This window comes from Cricetulus griseus, chromosome X (assembly GCF_003668045.3).
Source record: "Cricetulus griseus strain 17A/GY chromosome X, alternate assembly CriGri-PICRH-1.0, whole genome shotgun sequence".
Classification (NCBI taxonomy): Eukaryota; Metazoa; Chordata; class Mammalia; order Rodentia; family Cricetidae; genus Cricetulus; species Cricetulus griseus.
In genome coordinates this window covers 94,238,063-94,258,587 of record NC_048604.1, presented here as the reverse complement: position 1 = coordinate 94,258,587, position 20,525 = coordinate 94,238,063, and the positions used below count along the sequence as shown (strand labels likewise).

Here is a 20,525-nt window from a genome sequence, read left to right as displayed (position 1 = left end):
AAGTTTAGCACTGAGAATAATTGAGGAGGGACATATTTTTTCAAGTTACTTTCATAACAAGCTACTTAAATAGGAAAAAATACTTGTAATTATGCTTATTTATGAAGCAGTCCAGTATATTTTGGGAACGTAAAAGACACTAAAATAAGGGCCAGTGAGATAGCTCACCAGGTAAAAGTGCTTGCTATGCAAGTTTGATCCTTGGGACCTACAGAGTTGTCTTCTGATCTCTATACAAGTGCTGTGGAACATGCATGCTTCACACACACAGACACAGACACACACACACACACACACAGACACACACACACACACAATTAATCAACAAAAGATAGATGACAAAAATATGGCCCTTTCTATTGAACAGAAGACAGTTCTAAAAACAAAACAATTCTCAGTCCTATTCTTAGTAATTTTGAAAGTTCAGAAAAGAAAATCTGGATAAAAATGTAGTACTTATATTTTCCAGACCAAATGCATATTTTAAAAGAATTTTTTGAGGTTAGTATAAAAAACAAATGAATTTCTAAAGCTAACAATATATGTCTTTGACAGAAATATTCAGTTAATGTTCTCTGCTATTAGTGAATGTTATAAACATTTTATTAAAACACAGTTATAGTTTAAAAGAATCTAGAAAGCTGATGGGAGTAGTGACATTAGTCTTTATCCCAGCACTTGGGGGGCAGAGGCAATAATCTTTTGTGAAATAAAAACCAAACTGTATGAAAAATATATATAAATTGTAAAAAGCATGGTAATTTCTAAATGATCCTTTTACAGGCTTTCATAAAAGCATGCCCTTTATTTTGTCACAATATATCATTATAACACCTTGAAGTAAGTACCATCAGAACACTTGGGAAGGAGGATTAAGAGTTCAGGCACAGTTTTGGCTACCTAGTTCAAGGCTAGCCTGGGTAAGACTGTAAAAAAAAAAAAACAACAAAAAAACCCCCCAAAAAACCCAAATGCTAAATAGTAACAAAAAAATTGGTAATGGTGATTGCTTCGTATGCTAGAAACAATGAATTGTATGATTTTTTCAATTTTTTTGATTTATTATTTTATATATATGGATTATTTTGTCTGCATGTATATATGTACACCATGAACATGTCTGGTGCTCATGGAGCCTAGAAGAGGCCACTGGATGCCCTGGGACTGGAGTTACAGATGGTTGTGAGCCTCCATGTGTGTGTGTTGGGAATCAAACCCAAGTCCTCTAGAAGAACACTTAAGTGCTTTTAACTGCAGAGCCAACTCTACAGTCAAACATGCTTTATATTTTGAGATGGGTCTTGGCTATGTTGTATAGGTAGGTCATGAACTCAAGTGACATTCTCACCTTAGCTTTCTGTTACCCATTATAAGATGTAGATCTCACCTCAATAAAGCTGTTTAAAAACAACCTTTATAGAGCAAGCAAGGCTCCTGATTATATGCTTGGAAAAAGAAAAACAAAACAACTCCTGTATGAATATTATATGTAGTCCTGCCTGTCCTAGAGTTTGCTATGCAGACCAGGCTGGCCTCAGACATTCACCTAGTTGTGTGTCTCCCAAGTGCTGGGAATAAAGGTGTGCATCAATAAATGGTATTTTGGAGAAAGGGTTAGCTCTATACCATTCTTCATAGAGCCAAGTAAAAGAAAGAAAAAGTACAATTAAAGAAAAAACATCATGAGATTGGGAAAAACTCTTCTACCAATAAGTGTGGTGATATATCATGATTTATTAAAGTTTGCCTTAAGTATCAGAAAGCAACGCTATCCATAAGCCATAGAGGTCAGGCAGTAGTGGCACAAACCTTTAATTCCAGGACTCAGAGTACAGGCAGATGGATCTATTAGTTCAAGGCCACACTGAGCTACATGAAATTGATCCAGTCCTAAAGAGAAACAGCTCACAAAAAGGTGATCTTAGCACTTGGGATCACATACCTTTAATGCCAGGATTTGAGGGGTATAAAAGGAAGAAGTAAAGTCAGTCTTAGAGAATTAGTCTCCAGCCACATTGAGGACAGGACAGCCCTTTCGGTCTGAGGTACAGATAAGAGCTAGCTACTTTGTTTTTTCTGATCTTCAGCTTGAAGCCTGAACCCCAATATCTATCTCTGGATTTTGATTTTTCATGTTATAAATAAGTCTTTGGAGAAATCACAAAAGATTAGTTGGCCCAATGAGACAAAAGTGTGTATCAGTTAAAACAATATAAATTTTTAATGAAAAGATTTGTAATATATGTGAAACGCCCTTTTTGTGATAGGGGTCTTAATACACTGCCTAGACTGGCTTCAGATCTGTGTCTAAGTAATCCTCCTGCCTAAGTTTCCCCAAGAGATATGACTACATGAATGCTCAACTGTTCCTGGATAAATTGTTAGAATTCTTAGTTTGGGGTTGGCAACATGGCTCAGTGGGTAAAGGTACTTGCTACCAACCTGAGTTCAATCTCTAGGACATGCATGGTAGAAGGGGAGAAACTAACTGCTATGGGTTGTCTTCTAATTTGCAATATGTGCCATGGTGTGTGTTTATATCCATACAAAATAAAGAACTGAAGGTAATTATTTTTTTTAATTTGTAAAGTTCTCTTTTAAATCAATGGGAAAAATGACATTCCAAAAGAAAAATGAATCAAGGCAATGAATAGAAACCCCACCCCCCCAATACAGAAGAATAGAAGATAACAAGAATGGAGACACCATAACAGAGGGAGACATTTTAAGTTTACAGAAAAATCAGGCACTAGGGAAATGTCTGGAGTTCTACAAAGATGACACCAGCTAACAATCTAAGCAACAGAGGAGAGGCTACCTTAAATGCCCTCCCCTGATAATGAGATTGATGACTGACTTATATGCCACCTGATAGCCCTCATTCAGCAGCTGGTGGAAGTAGAAGCAGACACCCACAACTAATCACCGAACTGAACTGGAATCCAGATGCAGAGAAGGATGAGTGAGGGGCAAAGGGGTCCAGACCAGGCTGGTGAAACCCACAGAAACAACTGACCTGAGTATCGGGGAGCTCTTGTTCCCTAGACTGATAGCTGGGATACCAGCACGGGACTGATCCAGATCCCAGGAACATGGATTTCAGGGAGGAAACCTCGGAAATCTACGGGACCTCCTGTAATAGTTCAGTAATTATCCCTAGCATAGGTGTGGACTTTGGGAGCCCATTCCACATAGAGGAATACTCCCTGAGCCAAGACACAGGGGTGGGCCTAGGCCCTATCCCAAAGGATATGATAGACTCTGATGACCCCTATGGAAGGCCTCACCATCCAGGGGGAGCAGAAAGGATATGTGATAGGTAGGGTTTTAGTTGGGGGGTGGTAGGGGTAGGCTGGAGGGAGAAAGGAACTGGGATTGTCATGTAAAACAATCTTGTTTCTAATTCAAATAAAAAAAGAAAAAAAAAAAGAAATGAGAGTCTCTAAGAAAAAAAGAACCCCCCCAATACAAACTGCCAACCAACAGATTTCAACCTCATTAAAAATCAAAGAATCTAAATAAAAACCAAGAAAGCCAGTGGTAGTCGTGCACATCTTTAATCCCAGCACTTGGGATGCAGAGACATGTGGATCTGAGTTTGAGACTAGCCTTGTCTACAGTGTGGTGATATCTTGCTTGTACAAATGAAGCTTGTCTGAAGACTAGAGAATGGAACTTGCCACTAGCTAATCATAGAGGTCTGGAGGTCTGTACAGACAGACAGGAAGTGAGATTGCTGGGCGGAAACAGGAAATGAGATGGCTGGGCAGAGAGAGTGTAAGTGGGAAGAAACTGTAACTCACTCTCATGTCTGTCTGTGCCCAGCCATCTCACCAGGATAGACAGGGATACATAGAGAGACCCTGTCTCAAAACAAACAAGCAAGCAAAGTAAATGAAAACAGGTTAACAGTGTTGTTTAACAAAGATTGTACAAGTTTAATATCATCTAGTGTTAGCTGACATGTGAAGCACAATATTTTAATGAATGTGGAGATCTATAAAGTTACTACATTTTTGACCTCCTGCACAGCTGTATCACACTGAATTCAATGTAATAGCATGGCTTCTTACTTTTCTGGTTTTAAGTCTCTATAGATGATTCCCAGGCTATGCAGATGGTCTAAAGCAAGTGCAAGTTCAGCCAAGTAGAATTTGACATCTTCTTCTGTGAACATCACCTAAAACAAAATAATATTCCCAACTTTATTTTCTTTTTATGTCTATGATTTTTATGTGAGGTTCCATCTAAAATTTTAAATATTCAATTTGTAAATATGTGAATTAGGTATAGACTTAGTTACAACTTACTCATGAAAGAAATTTTCAAAATGATCTAATCAGTCAAGTAACATTTTAGAAATGGAAAATGATCTTGAGAATAAATGCTGAATTGACACAACTAATTACTAAGGACATTTATTGATATATAATCAATTCTTTAAAAATTATGAAAGCGGGGGGGGGGTTGTTAAGACAACTCCTCCAGGTAAAGTGCTGCTTTCAGTATAAATTCAAAAGATAGGAAAATAAATTTTTTGACTCAGTTTCCTGAATGAAAGAGTTTTGTGTTATAAGAGTATGATACATGCAACATTGAAATAACAGAGTTTTATTGAAATAGGATGAGTAGAAATAAATTAAAAATAGACATTAATTATATACCTCTTTGGATAAGCGTGTAAACAAATCTCCTCCCCTGAGAAAATCCAAAATAAGATACAACTTCCCTTCAGTTTGAAAAGCTGAATGAAGAAACAAAATTTCTGTTTAAATCATTGTAGTTTACTTTTTAAGCTTATATTAAGTCAATTCATTCATAAATGAACTATTATTTTAGCAAATAAGTGATATCAGAAATCTAAACTTATTTCTACATAGAAGAAAAGATTGATTCTCTCAGTTTCCATGAGGAAATGTCAAATACAGGATGTCTTATCAGGGAACAAAATTTTCAATAGGCAAGAGTTTCCTTAAGAATGCTATCATTCGTTTTTTAATTATTTAACTTCATCTTATGTGCACTGGTGTGAAAGTATCAGATCCCCTGGAAATGGAGTTACAGACAGTTGTGAGCTGCCATGTGGGTGCTGGGAATTAAACCTGAGTCCTCTGGAAGAGCAGCTAATACTCTTAACTCCTGAGCCATCTCTCCAGCCCCCAAGAATGCTATCATCCTAAATGTGATCAGTAAGAAAAACTTACACCAGAAAGATTTCTTTAACCATGAATTATGACACATAACTATGCCACAGGGGTGTGTTGGTTAGATTTAATAACATAGTACAAGGATTCTATGTTTTTTACACACTTGGCTTTCAGAAAAAAGAAATGTAGGTGATAAAAGTTTTACAATGCTGATATTGGGCTTCTTTCTTGTCATCAGTTTGGGCTAACACACAAGGACTCTAAAATGGTGATGTAGTGTTATGTATCTCTATATATTTTAGTATTTCTGAATATACTCAGAGAGTGAGGGAATTGAGGTAAAGGGATAAGGTGAGAGGTGGTTCAAAACTTACCATAATGCAATTTGACAATGAAAGGATGATTGACTTCTACCAAGATATCACGCTCCATTTTTGTCCGAACACGGTCTCGAACTATAAAGGATTGCACACATGATACAATGCAAGGTTTTTCAAATGTCATATTAAAACAAATTCTTTTTAAATTACATTTCAAATTAAAATTTGCCTATGTGCATAACACATGAATTTTTATTCCTTTAATTCTTTAAAATCTATAAAAATAACTTTTCACTACATTACATAATCAAAAGCAACTATGTGTGTTTATAAACTATGCTCGAAGTTAAAAATATATAAAATATATTAGGTATTGGGTTTAGAAGCATTTTAGTTGAAGTTCTGGAAAATGGCAAAAAGCATGTGAAGTTTTTAAAAAAAACAAGGCATGTCATGAAATATGAAAACAATAACCTGAAATAGGTCTCAAACTTTAACTAACCCTATCTGCTCAACAAATGTTCATGAAGTATCTATAAAATGTGTCAGACTTGGTAAAGGATAGACATATCCCAAATGGTCTATTTTGAGGGAGGGGGAAAATGAAGGGTAGATTGGAAATGTAGAGATGAAAGAGCCAAAGGTTTTGTTTTGCTTTTAGTGAAAAAGATATTTATTCTAATTTGTATAATCATGAGTAAATTACTTATTTAAACTTTCTGGAGCCTCCCTTACCTTTAGGGTATAAAACTGGTTAATTCTACTATAACTTTGAAGAATTTGTGATTACTTGGATAAAGTTAATACCCAAAGTCTGTGTATAAAAGGTATTGGACTATCATTATCTCAAAAAACAGCAGTGTGAATATGGCCAATGGGCAGTTTATTACCAGCAATAAGTATTACTGAAGTTAAGGGAAAGTAAAGATCAGTTTTACTTGTATAGGAAGACTAGAAGTCTAGAAGAAGAAGCAGGGTTAGGCTAGAAGCTCTAAGACTCTTTCAGTGGGATTTTCCAGTAGGATGGGAAAGACAGGTTCTAAAAGAGATCAGGTATGGACTACCAACATCTGAACAGACACAGGGTATAAATGATGACTTGGAAGGAGATGTATTAGTGTGGAAACAGAGGTTCACTATAGGAAAGATGGCATGTGGAGGATCCCGATTTATGATAACTTGAAATGCTGGGAAGAATTTGGGTTTGTGGCAAAACTCTTTTCTAGAAAGAAACATTTCCTGAGCAGAGCCTATAATGGTGAAGGCAAGAGCATTAGGTGTTCAAAGCTATTCTCAGCTATGTAGTGAGCTTGACAGCAGCCTGAGTTACATCAGACTGTCTCAAAAAACGAAACTGAACCAAATCAACAACAAAAACATTGTATGTTCATGTTAGTGATGAAGTGAGAAAGAAAGATGGGATGTTGGGGGGAGGGAACTGTTGATTGTTGGTTTTGTTTTCAATTCAAGGGAACCACAGATATTTAAAACATAGAAATAAGATCTCTAGGAAACAAACCCCAATGAGAGATGGCTCAGTGGGCAAAGGTGCTTACTGCTAAGCCTGATGACTAGACTTTGATCCCTGACACCCATGACTGATGGAGAGAATGAAATCTAGTAAGTCATCCTCTGAATATAAGAGTGAGTGTGAAGAAATGCTTGTGTTTCCAAGACTATATATAGAAAATTGTTTTATGTAATGATGCATGATTTAAGCTGACAGACTACGAAATTCCCCATGAAACTGATTTAATGTCATTACCTTCTAGTTGATTCCACTCAGTGTATTAGTAAGAACTTTGAAATGGAATGACTTCTGGGTAAACATGGGCATTCTGTTAATTATTTCTAAAACCCCACTAAAATGACATTAATAGAAAAATAATAGTAGCAAGCTCTTATCTGTAAGGGCCATGTTTTAGGACTCTTCCTGGGTACCTAAAACCACTGACATACTGGTCCTGCCTCAACGAGATGATGAGAAATAATTAGACTTCCTAGGGGAGGCCTTACCCTCTCCGAGGAGAAGATGGGAGGATGTGGGAGAGTAGGGGGAGCAAGAGGAGTGGAAAGGGAACTGGGATTGGAATGTAAAAAATAAATCAATAAAAAATACTGACACACCAACCCTGCACACACATACCTATGATGAAATATAATTTACACATTACACATTGTAAGAAATAAATAGAAACAAATACTAAAAGTTCTTTGAAGGTGTTCTCAGTCTCAGTCTATTTCCTTCTCCCAAAACATCTTGCTGAAATTTCAGCTTTTCACTTAAAAGAAGTACTTTATGGCTTTTTGTTGGCATTTCTGAATTACCAACATCATTAATTTTATGTTTTGGAGAAATTACTACCATAAGTTTTGCTTTAAATTTTCTAGAAAACATGAGACAAAATGAAAAAAAAAAACCTCAAAACCCGGAAAGGTAAAAAATAATAAAACTTGAGGAGCATACATTTTGTAACACCTGACATTTTGTAATACAGGACAAAAAACTTTCACAGAACTTGAAAATATAAGTCCCTAGATTCAAAGGAACCACCCCCATATTCCGTATGATGAAATTTTACACCATGCACTCAAAAGATACTACTTTATAAATTTCAGGACACAAAAATAAAGAAGATTTTATCTATAGACTTCCGGAGAGGAAAAGTTGCTAACACACAAAGGACTGGCAAAGAGAATGGCAATGGCCTTCTTCACTGGAACACGGAAACAAGAAGACAATGGAAGCAGTACTTTCCAATATCTGAATAGTACTTATTTGTGACCTACAATTGTAAACCTGATCAAGTCATAAATTCAGTAAGGGGGCAGAATATACTTTCAGACATGCTAGATGACACAAATTTTACCATGTAGTTGCCTTTTCTGTAGTAGCTATTAAGAGATACACACAACCCAAAAGGAAAGTATACTGAGTAAAAGGTAGGTAAAGAATTCAGAAAAAGGAAATATAGCAAAGATGTGAAGGACATATATTCCACTGTACTATTTCATCCAGTTATGATCCATTTTTATAAACCAGAAATAATGAGAACATTGCTGGGAGGATATAGACATGCAAACTGTGTAGATGGCAGTATAAAACAACTAAATCCTAAAATATTTGATGTTGGGAAGTAAACAGATTATGGCTCCAAATAAAAACAACCAAAGGATTGCAAAGACAATTTTGAAATGTGAAAGTAAATGTGAGAAGAAGCACGTCAGTGACTCTGGAAGGGTCAAGAATTAGGATAGGCAGGAGATGGGGTAAAGTTCAGCTGTCTTAGATGAGAAAACTTTGTTAAAAACAAAATCCATGTTTAAGAAAACATCCAAAGTTATCTAGAAGCCTACAATTCTATAACTCTGATGCTTGTACACATTTGAGTTTCCTTCCATAGCTCATATGTATATAATCTTACATACTTGTAATAGGCAGGTGTGCTATATTTTTCAGTTATGTTTTCATTTACTTCTATGATCATATTAAACACATTAATTTCAGGTGTATGAGTGGTTTGCCTGCTATGTCTGTTACCTTGTTCATGCAGTTCCTGTGGAGGCCAGAAGAGGGCAGTAAGATACCCTGGAATTACATTTACAGACAGTAATGATCTGCCTTGTGGATACATGGAATTGAACCTGGATCCTCTGAAGTATGCAACAACATTTTGTTCAATTCTATTTTATATTAAGAATGATACCATGATTTTCCAAACATTCCTTTTTCAATATCTGTGCAATTTTTAATCTTATTATTATAAATTTTTGTGAATATTTTCAAGTGTAGGAACTCATTTGTAAGGCTATTTCCTCAGGTTAATTCAGCAGCATTAATGACAACTTTGAACTTAATGCAAAACTACCTTTCAATGATGCTGCCATCATGATATAACTCATTATTACTTAGTATACACTTTTTCAAAATGCATATTATTTAATATATATTTCTATTTTAAGCAACATTCATCATTTCCTCAAAGTTTTTAAAAATTATTATTGTTTTATTGTTTTTGGTATGTATGGACCTTTTGTATGCATGTATACTTGTGCATCATTGGTGGCTAATTAGTGCCCACAAAGGCTAGAAGAAGGCAGTAGATCCTCTGGGATTGGAGTTATAGATGATTGTAAGCCACCATGAACTGGGAATTGAACCTGGGTCCTCTGGAAGTGCAGCCAGTGCAATTAATCACCAACCCATTTCTATAGTCCCCACTCAAAAGTTTTCTCTTTCTAAGTAAACTTTATTCAAAGTTCTTTACATAAGGTTGTAATAGTATGACTTATCAACTCCTACCTTCACCAATATTTTTACATTTATTAACTGGAATTCTACTGCAAGGAAAAGATTTCCTTTCTTCATTAATTTATGGATCAACTATGGATTCTTATTTAATAAGCTTAATAAACTATTAATATTACTAGTTATTGCAGTGGTCAAACCACCCCAGAGACAACTCCATATGTAAATATTGTTTGTGTATGAGAGTGTATATATATATGTGTGTGTGTGTGTGTATGTATTGAATGCATATACATGTGTACATGTATGTATGTGCTTATGCGTGCTTGTAGGCCAGAGGAGGATGTCAGGTGTCCTGCTCTACGATTTCCTGCCTTATTACCTTGAGACAGGCTCTCTCACTAAACCTAGAGCTAGCTAACTCCAGATATCTTCCTGTCTCTGCCCCAAACAGTACTGACGGGTTACAGGCATACATGTGGCTACATTGGGCTTTTGGGTGGGTGCTGGGATTCCAACTTGGGCCCTTACACTTCCCTGTAAGTGCTTACAAACTACACCATTTCTCCAGTCCCCCAACTTCTTACATTAACACAATATTTGAGGCATACATTTTTCTGTTCCCTATTCAAACTATTTTACATTGTATGAAAGGTTAACTTTAAAACATATTTATGTGTACAGCAAAATTTTGCATCTATATCTGGGTACTATATGTGTGCCTAATAGATTTGAGAAGGTCAGAAAAGGGCATTGGTTTCCCTAGGAGTGGAGTTACAGCAGATTGTGAGCCACTATGTGGGTGGTGGGAATAGAATCCAGATCCTCTCAAGAGTAGCCATTGGGTCTTAATCACTGAGTCTCCTCTCCCTCCCCTAAAAGTTTTTATTGTCAATTTGCTTGTTGAAATTTGCAAATCTCCTTCTGAGTCTTTTTGACATTAAAAATTATGAAAATTCAGATAGGATGAAGTTTGTTATAGACCAGAATAATTGTTTTTCAAGTAGCTAAACAACTTGTGAAACCATTATTTCATTTCCTATTATTCTATTTACTGGCTTTAACAGGCAGAACAGCAGGTACTTAATACTTATGATAGATATAATGAAATTTAATATATATTTTACTATTTTGTTGTACTGATGTATGTTTGCATTGCTTTTCCAAACTATCACTATTGTAAACAAGTTTTAATATTAGACAAAGTTGTTCCCTTCTCATTTTTAAGGTATATTTTTCAAGAAAAATTTTGTTTATTTTAAGTTTTAAGAATTCAACCAGAATCTGGATGTCCAGCTAACGAATTTGAAAGCTAAAGGCGTACAGGATCAACAGCTTTGTCCCATAGAGATTAGATATTTATATCCTTTTTTAGTATCTTAAGTTTCCAGTTTTGTAATGTTGTTAAATATGAGAGAACAAGAAACTTCTCTTGCTTTTGTGAACCATCTGTCAGAGTTCCACATATGTAACTTCATAACATGGGATTCAGGAGTATATACTTTAAAAATGCAGTGATTAAAAAGGTAGGTGCTGAAAAACTTTAGTTCACCAATTCTAGCAAGAATCAAGTGTTACTGCCACAGAAGTAAAGACTGTACAGAAAAGAAAATGTATTCAGAAAAAGAAGCAAGAAAATGAAAGCAAAGGAGGATATGTTGTTTTGCAGAACACGGTGAAATTTCTTGGCATGATGATAATACCCACACTGAATGACCAGGAAAACCTGAAATAATAAATGATCAATACAAATATTCTCTTGGCTATTTTAATGATTTGCAAATTACACGTAAATTTACATGGCCATCAATACCTAAACTATCTAGAACTGATGATACTTCTTTTCTAAAATGGCAAGTCCTGTTCTCAAGTCATATGATTCTTAGCCTAGTAGGAAAGTCACTGGAAGTCAGTCCAAATTTAAAGCTGTTAACAGGAGCCAGTTCAGAATCTAAGCGACTTCAGGGTCATGTGAGCTCTAAGGAGAACTTTCAGTTTGTTTAGACTACATGAGCATGGCAAATAGCAGCAGCACTTACCTTTCAGTGTGGCCTTCTTTAATACCTTCATGGCATAAAGCTGTCTAGCATCAGAGCCTGAGATTTTTTTAACTAAGAAAACCTATATTGAAATGACAGAAAATAAATGTTACAAAGAAGCATAAACAATATTCCTTTATTAGAGCAAGACCCCATTATATATATATAAATACATTCTAAACACATTTTGTCCATAACACAAGTCCCAGGATTATTACTTAGCATCTTCAATTTTCATATATTTGGGGATATTATGAAGAGTGTGGAGTTTAGGCAAAATACATAAGATGTGCTTTCAATAATTCATAGTTGTGTTATAATATGGCTTATACAAACAGTATCAGTACATCATATTCATTTTGATTATTACATTATTGACCATTGCCACCAAGCCTTAAAGAGACCTGCTAAATAGACCTGAATTTGTGTTTGTTTGCTTGTGTGTTATTATCTGACAGAGAAGGATGTTGGGTGTCCTACTCTATCATTCTTCACTTCATTCCTTTGAGATAGACTCTCTTACTGAACTTGGAGTTATTCTGGTAGCCAGCAAGCCCTAGCAATTTTCCTGTCTCTGCCCTTCACAGTGCTGGGGTCACAGGTGCCCAAGGCCACATTTGGCTTTTTACATAGGTGCTTTGGATTTGAACTTAGGTGCTCTTACTTATCAAGTCATCTCTCTAGCTTCTGGACCTGCACTTGAACATATTTCTCTTACCTATTCTTTCAAATCAAACAGTACCCCCCCTACCCCCGCTGTTTTTTTGCGACTGGGTCTTACTCTGTATAGCCCAGGATGCCCTGGAACTCACTATAATTTGCCTGCCTCAGCCTCCTAACTGCTGGGAATTATAGATGTAAGGCACCATGCCTGAAGGAAAGCAGTGCTCTTGAGCTGCTATGGGCGGGAAGAAGAGAAGCAAATTACAACCAAGATTTAAGTTTAGGGTCAGCTTCAATTATCTGACTTATATACTTAATCCGATTAGCAAAGAAATCTCAAAACAATTCATCAATTGATTCTCCGGCAAGGCAGAATTCTATTGTTTTGAGAAATCGTAGAAATGAAAAGCACCACATCTCACATTGGACCCCAGAGGCAGGATGTGCTCTCATGTAACTGTGTTCTCAGTTCCAGCATTAAGCCCCACCCAGTAGCTCTTTTAGTAAATTATGGGGAGCTGACCTAGAAGGAGAAAAACTTTAAAAATTTTTTTCTGAGACAGGGTTTCTCTGTGTAGCTTTGGAGCCTGTTCTGGAACTTACTCTGTAGACCAAGTTGGTCTCAAATTCACAGCCTGCCTCTGCCTCCTAAGTGCTGGGATTAAAGGCATGTGCCATCTGCCATCACTGTCCGGCTTAATTTTCAGGTTTTTTTATTTTTGGTTTTCTGAGATAGGGTTTATCTGCATAACAGTGCCGGCTGTTCTAGAATTCAATTTATAGACCAGGCTGGCCTCGAACTCACAAAGATCTACCTGCCTCTGCCTCTTGAGTGCTGGGATTAAAGGCGTGTGCCACTGCCCAAGAAAAACATTTTTATTAAGTGTGGTTCTAAGGTGAACTACTTTTCAAATGTGAAAGGCAGTCAAATATTAGTAATAATTATAACGAACAGTAAGAAATTCTAATTGGGTAGAGATAATTAGGATATTGCCCTATCATTGTCATTATTCATTGTAAAAGGAAAATTTGTATGGCCTCTAAACTTGTTTCAGTTCTTTGAAAGCACCTTAATAACTTTCAGCAGTTCTTCAGAAGCACTTGCAATGTAGCATCATGACAATCTGAGGATGCAGACCTACTAAACAATGCCAGTTTTATAGCTGCCCAAATCAGGGAGTCACAGTGGGAAAAGATCCGGGTCATATACCCAGTTCTGGGGCCCTGCTCATGGCATTCTTTAACTGTTTGCTTAAGCCAGTGAGATGCCAAGCTCAGTGACATCACCAGGAGTCCTAACTTGCCTACGCAGTTATTCTGGGCTCTGACAGGTCATCTGTGTTTCCTTGGCTTACACTGGCCTTTAAGGATGAGTAAGAAAGAAGACACCCTATTTTAATGTTTGCTATTTATAGTGAGGCACTTAAAGTACTTTTAAAGAAATAAAGGGAGAAGCATTTGAATTCCTTGAAACTTAAATATTGTGTTCCCTGAAATCCAATGTATAAAAATAAACTCCTCTATTTGGGTCTGTTGAAGAGTAGGTAATACAGCAAATGCCAGATAAGTGTTTGGCCTTATATCATTTAATTCTCACTACTATCCTATGAGGCCAACACTATGACTCCTTAATATTTTTCAAAATTACATGTTGGGTACAATGCTACTCATGGAACCTCTAGTCTAGTGATAGAGAGAGCCAATAAGCAATTTTACAAATGAGTAACTGTAACTGCAGGGAGTGCCATAAAGTCTATAATGTTCCTAGGGGGCAGAGCTAATGGGTGTGACACGTAGGGTGGCAGGGAACTCTCCTCTGAGATCACAGGCACAAGAAGAGCTAACCAGCTGAAGAAAGCTTAGGAGCAAAAAAGGACAATGGGGTCAGAACACAGTGTTGGATAACATCTAAGTTGATGTTTTAGAGGTGGCTAGGGAGTCAGACTCAGGGGTTCTTCTGCAATTTTAAGAATTTGTTTTTATCATAAAAACAAAGGGAGGCTGCTGGTTCTGATGTACATAATTGAGGTTAAGTAAAGAAATTGGGAAGATACTCTTTTTTTTTAAAGATTTTTATTTATTTATTTATTTATTTAGTATACAGTCTTGTGCCTGCATGCCAGCAGAGGGCACCAGATGTCATTCAAGGTGGTTGTGAGCCACTATGTGGTTGCTGGGATTGAACTCAGGACCTCTGGAAGAACAGTCAGTGTTCTTAACCGCTGAGCCATCTCTCCAGCCCCAGGAAGATACTCTTAATAAGACTCTTTCAATAGACCAGGGAAAGATAGCAGCAATGCAGGATAGGATTGCTATGATTTCAAAAGCATTTACTCAATCAACAGGATTTGGTGACAGATCATATTGGCTGGGATGGTATGTAACATGGTGAGGGTTACAGGGAAGGGAGGAGGCAACAGACCTAAAAAAGATGTTAAGAATGCCTCCCTAGTTTCTGACTTGTTTAACTGGATGCTATTCATAGTGATAGAGAAAAATAAAATAGGATAGGTTTGGGGATGGGAAAGATTATGAATTTGTTCTTAGACACACCAAACACAAAATAAAATGCCTTTGAGACATAAATGTGGGTGAGGAGTAGATATAGAGAGAGTTCAGAATTAGGAAATATAAATATGTGATGTCAGCAGCATGTGAGTAACAACACAGGGACACAGAGAAAATCAATTAGTGAGGAAGGAGTAAAAGGCGGTAGTTTAGAATCAAACCTCAAGTAACTCTCATATTTAATGACATGCTAGAATAGGGAAACAGAGCTCTAAGAGATTAAGTAACAGTGATATGTAGAAAAGATGAGTTCAGTCTAGCTGACTCATGGTTTAAACTTATTTTATTTTTTTGGGGGGGGTTAAACATAACCATTATGCTCTCTCTGCTAACTATTGAGTCTACATTTGGATTAAAAGTATGCTCTGTGTTTAAAAGTGGTTAAACAACTATAACAAATTATGTGTATTAGCAAAGAGCTGCTAAACAGCCTCACTAAATAAAATACACAAGCAAGATCCACTGCTAATATATCTAGCCTCCCTCAATTCCAAGCTTTGTGTGATTACCATTCTATTTTGTATGTTTACAGAATTTGTATAAACTTTGTTTACAGCATACAATTATGACTTACCTTTCCAAATGACCCCTGCCCTAATACTTTCAAAAGCTCAAATTGGGAAGGATCTGCCTTTTCATGTCCTTCCTTCACATGATGTGTGATTGCAATTTCTTTGATACTGCCTTCTTCCTGTTAAAATAAATAGAGACGACACACATTGTTAGCCATAATAAAATAATCTTAGTATAGCATATTAGAAACTCTCAAATTAATATACAAAACTACTCTTTACTGACTTATCAAGTTAATAGAAAACATAATCAAGTAATTATACTTTCTTTTTAAAACATTCATTATGTTTACAGTGTTCTGCCTGCATGTATGCCCGCAGGCAAGAAAAGGGCACCAGATCTCATTACAGGTGGTTATAAGTCACCATGTGGTTGCTGGAAATTGAACTTAGGACCTTTGGAAGAGCAGGCAGTGCTCTTAATTAACCATTGAGCCACCTTTCCTACCCTATAATTATACTTTCAAGTTAAATATTAAAGAATGTTAAGCCTTATTAGCTTCTATAAGATATTAGCAGTAATTATTTCCAAATTTTTATTCTTTCTATCAAAGATAATCAGAATAGTTTTGAGGAGAACAAAAGCAGATTAGAGTACTTACTATACTGTGTCTGGTATGTGACTATATCAGGTGGAACAAATGTTATTTATGCACTATTTGTTGTGAAGAGGTACTGAAAACTGGTCTAGGGTAACACATGGTTCCAACCATAACAGCTGTCTAAGAAAGCATACTGAAGAGGAGCAGGAAAAAAATAGAGTGAAGGTTTATGTTTGAAATACATGTTACTAGCCATTCTCAAAGGAGAGAAAGAGCTATTAACTCTAAAAACCAAAGTCAGAAAAGATTAAAAATGTGGATAGAGGGATCAAACATGGAAGGAAAAGATGACTGTTCTATATAATAAAACTGAAAAATCTTTGGGTCAAGAAAAGATGTTTTGAGATAGTGTCTTACATAGATGAGGCTATCCTCCAACTTTACCCTAGTGCTGAGATTATAGGCATGCAGTAACACATTCATCTTAAAGAAGTATCTTTAAAGCCCAAAGTGGATACAAGAGAATATATAACATGTACATAGGATTTCAATTACCTATTTGTGTTGAGATGAACAGATTAATCAAGGAAATACTGTATGTTATAGACAAAAACAGCAACAATAAAACAAAATATGGCAAAATCAAAGGTACAGCCTGTTAGATAAACACTGTCATTTCTATTTTGTTGACGACGAATGTTGTTTTTTTTCTAGATGATAAATATTGGTAGAAGAGGCGGGGCATTGGTGGCACACGCCATTAATTCCAGCATTCGGGAGGCAGAAGCACACCGATCTCTGTGAGTTAGAGGCCAGCCTGGTCTCCAGAGCTCCAGAGTGAGTGCCAGGAAAGGCTCCAAAGCTACACAGAGAAACCCTGTCTCGGGGGGGAAAAAAAAAAAAACCAGTGGTAGAAGAATCTAAAAGTGTTATACTAATACTTTTGTTTTTGGAGCTAGGGTTTCATTGTGTAATCCAGGCTGGCCATGATCTTCTTTGATTCTCAGACTCCAGAGCACTAAGATTAGAGGCATGTGCCACCACACCTGGTTAGTATTTTCTCATATCCCCTTGAAGGCTGGCAAATGCTTAGTGGTAGAACACCTGCTTAACATGTGGAAAGGCCCAGGTTCAATCCCAGCACCATAAAAACCAACCAACCAACCAACCAACCAACTACCAAACAAGAATTATGCTGCACAGAGATTTCTCAAAAAGATACAAAAGATACCCTATTTTAATTTCTGAAAGTGACAAGAATCTCCAGGTAGAATATATAAAGGAATATACCATTTTAGTTTCCAAGGCAGAGGCTATATGTTGTTCATAGGCTAGCCTACTACTTCAGCAGCTTACTCATTTTGGACTGTCTTAAAAATTTAACCACAATAACAAAAATGTCTCCCAATATTGTCATGTATTTTTTTTTAATTTCAAAAGTATTATTCCCTAATTCTCCTGACAACCCTGTATGTGATGTATCACATCAGCTGAGTTTAAGGGTGCTACCTCTTCCTGAGCACACTTCTCTCTGAATGAGGCTGAGCAGTTACAGTAAGAAAAGCGGGAAGTAAACTACCAAATAACAATCTTCCAAAGAAGAATGCATATGAAGAGTGATAAATAAGATTTAGATGAAAATCCAGCCAATACTTTATCTTGTATCAAACATGCATTAGTTGCTTTTTTACTTTATACCCTGTATTTATGTTTCATGAAAAACCTTTGACTTTTAGTGTTTTGAGGGCTAATGACAATACAAATTTCCCAGATCAGACACAAGCATTTCAGAATTCTAAAGTGTTCCTTTGACTCCTTTTACCATGAGAAATTTAATAGATCTTTTAAAGGCAAAAGGCTTTGAATACTCTGAAGTCTAAAGTTTAAAGACATTAAATGAGGGCTAAAGAGCACAGCCAGTATGCTGCAGACTCAGGACTCAATTCCAGTTTTCTAACTTCCAAACAAGGCCCATACAGTTATACTATTCTGAGGCTGGTGGATGTTCTTGGTCGTTTTCCACTAAAGAACAATGACAGGATACTACAGACTTATGCTCCTAAGCTTTGTAGTCTTTGTTTTTGACACAGGGTATCACTATCAGTTTAAGATGGCCTTGAACTTCTGGTAAATCTCTTTGCTTCAGCCTCCTAAATTCCGAAATTACAGGCATTGGGCCACTATGCTTGGCTGTAACTAGTCATCTATCTCTTGCTTCAGTTACCTCAGTAGCACATCCTTAGCAATAAAACGATTATCACAGAACCATTATCTGTATGCTTAGTGTTCATAAATTATATACACATAAAAGAAGTTCTTTCTTTTCCACACCCAAAGTGTCATCACATTGTATTTTAAAGACCAATGAGCTGCAAATTTGACTCATGGAGCCAAGTTCATTGGTCGGATTTTAGCATACCATTTACATCCTTAAATCACATGGCCAGGAAGAACTATATTCTGTAATAGTCTACATTTTATCATTTCTTTTTCTTGGGTAAGTGGGATGTGATTCAACTCAGCTTTAATATTTTTGCAACTTATAGTCTACAGCAAATACCTACATTGATGACTTTCACAAGGAAGCAACATAAGCAAGGAGGAACAGTTCCTGAATTAAGCATTCAGCAGACTGTAGCAAGCAAAGAGGATCAAGGCTTACTGTTACAGTGTAGCCTACAATCAGGGAATGGATCTCAAAATAAATACCCATTACTATTCTCATCTTTGATGACTATCCTTCCTTTCCCCTCATGTCAATTAAGCCACTAAAAATGCAGGCTCTCTTTGATCTCTTCACTCAATAAATATATACTGAAATACCAGCTAGATATCAAGTACAGTGCTTAGAAAACCTTTCATCCTTTCTTCTTCCATTCCAATGGCATCATGCAGATGTAACCCTTTAATCTTTCATGTAGAAAACTGAAACGGGTATGGTTCCACAAAATACCTCATCCTGCCTATGTCTATTTCATCTTTCTTGATACATTTTCTGAAAAGTATTCAGCTCCAGATTACTCAAACACCTCTTCAAGTTCTCCCAAATTCAATGCACTGCTTCACGCTGGCATTTGAGGCCCTTTGCAATATAGTTTAAACCTACTTCTTTATTATATAAGTGTCTCTGTCAGCCTGAAATATTTTTCAGTTTTTAAGAATCTAATATGTATATGTGTGATGCTCTGCTTGTGAATAACCAAGTGTGTAGGTGTTCATGGAGGCTCCTAGAGCTGGAGTTTCAGGCAGTTGAGAAGCACCTGATGTGGGTGCTGAGAATCAAACTTCAAACCTGTGCAAGAACAGCAAATGCTCTTAACTGCTGAGTCACTGTCTCTAGCCCCACATACATTTCTTATTCCCTAAAAATTTGATTTCTAAATCGAAGTAATAAGTGCACATGAATAACAGATCAGAATAGCTTATGGCGAAAAGCAAGTCACTTTTTCATTTGGTTACCTGGATTTTTATATTTATTTATATATGAGACAGAGCCCCTCTTTGTAGCACTGGCTGTCCTAGAACTCATTATGTAGATCAGGATGACCCAAACTCAAGAGATCTGCCTGCCTCTGTATCCTTAGTCATGGGATTAAAGGTGTGCACCACAGGATTTTTTTTTTTTTTTGGTTTTTTGAGACAGGGTTTCTCTGTGTAGCTTTGGAGCTTATCCTGGCACTTGCTCTGGAGACCAGGCTGGCCTTGAACTCACAGAGATCCACCTACCTCTGGGATTAAAGTCGTGTGACACCCAACGCCCGGCCATACTACCAGATTTTAAAAGCAATTAGTTTTGCACTTACTTTGCTCATTTATTAAGTTTAAGACATATTTTCTACTGTTTGATAATTGTATTACTTTTATTTAAAACTTTTCTTTTACTGTTTTTGAATAGCATCTTAACTCCTCACTTTGTAAAAGTCAATAGTGCCCACATATTCATTCTTTAACTTTCCCTTGCCCATTGGTAGCTATATTTTTACATTGTTAAGCCCATTAAGAAAACTAATGGTCTGCACCAGGCATACTGAAACGTGCTTGTGTTTTTTAATTTTTTAAAGGTTTTTTATTTATTTATTATGTATACAACATTCTGCTTCCATGTATATCTGCACACCAGAAGACGGCACCAGATCTCATTACAGATGGTTGTTGAGTCACCATGTGGATGCTCAGGACCTTTGGAAGAGCAGTCAGTGCTCTTAACCTCTGAGCCATCTCTCCAGCCAGAAATGTGCTTGTAATCCCAGCTCTAGGGAGGCTGAGGCACGAGGAACAGGATTGCAAAATTAGCTTGCTCAAGGGTAGGTGGGTGGGTGTTTGGGTGTGAGTGTGTGCACGTGTTTGTATGCTCAGACAAAATATCAATGCTGTTTTCTGTTTTGCAATTTAACAAGCACTCTCTATAGCCTGACCTAACTAAGT

The 20,525-nt window shown here is 36.6% G+C and overlaps 1 protein-coding gene across 4 annotated transcripts in view; it reads right to left on the bottom strand.

Moving 5' to 3' along the window:
• Positions 1 to 20,525, bottom strand: part of Rps6ka3 (ribosomal protein S6 kinase A3) — a 110,212-nt gene that overhangs the window by 40,039 nt on the left and 49,648 nt on the right. For all 4 annotated transcript variants that reach the window (XM_027432762.2, XM_027432757.2, XM_027432759.2 and 1 more), the window contains 5 exons: positions 15,561 to 15,677; positions 11,756 to 11,837; positions 5,522 to 5,602; positions 4,665 to 4,744; positions 4,074 to 4,180 (listed from right to left, as the gene is read on the bottom strand). In XM_027432762.2, coding sequence (XP_027288563.1) covers positions 4,074 to 4,180; positions 4,665 to 4,744; positions 5,522 to 5,602; positions 11,756 to 11,837; positions 15,561 to 15,677 — 467 coding nt within the window. The remainder of the gene's footprint in view (positions 1 to 4,073; positions 4,181 to 4,664; positions 4,745 to 5,521; positions 5,603 to 11,755; positions 11,838 to 15,560; positions 15,678 to 20,525) is intronic.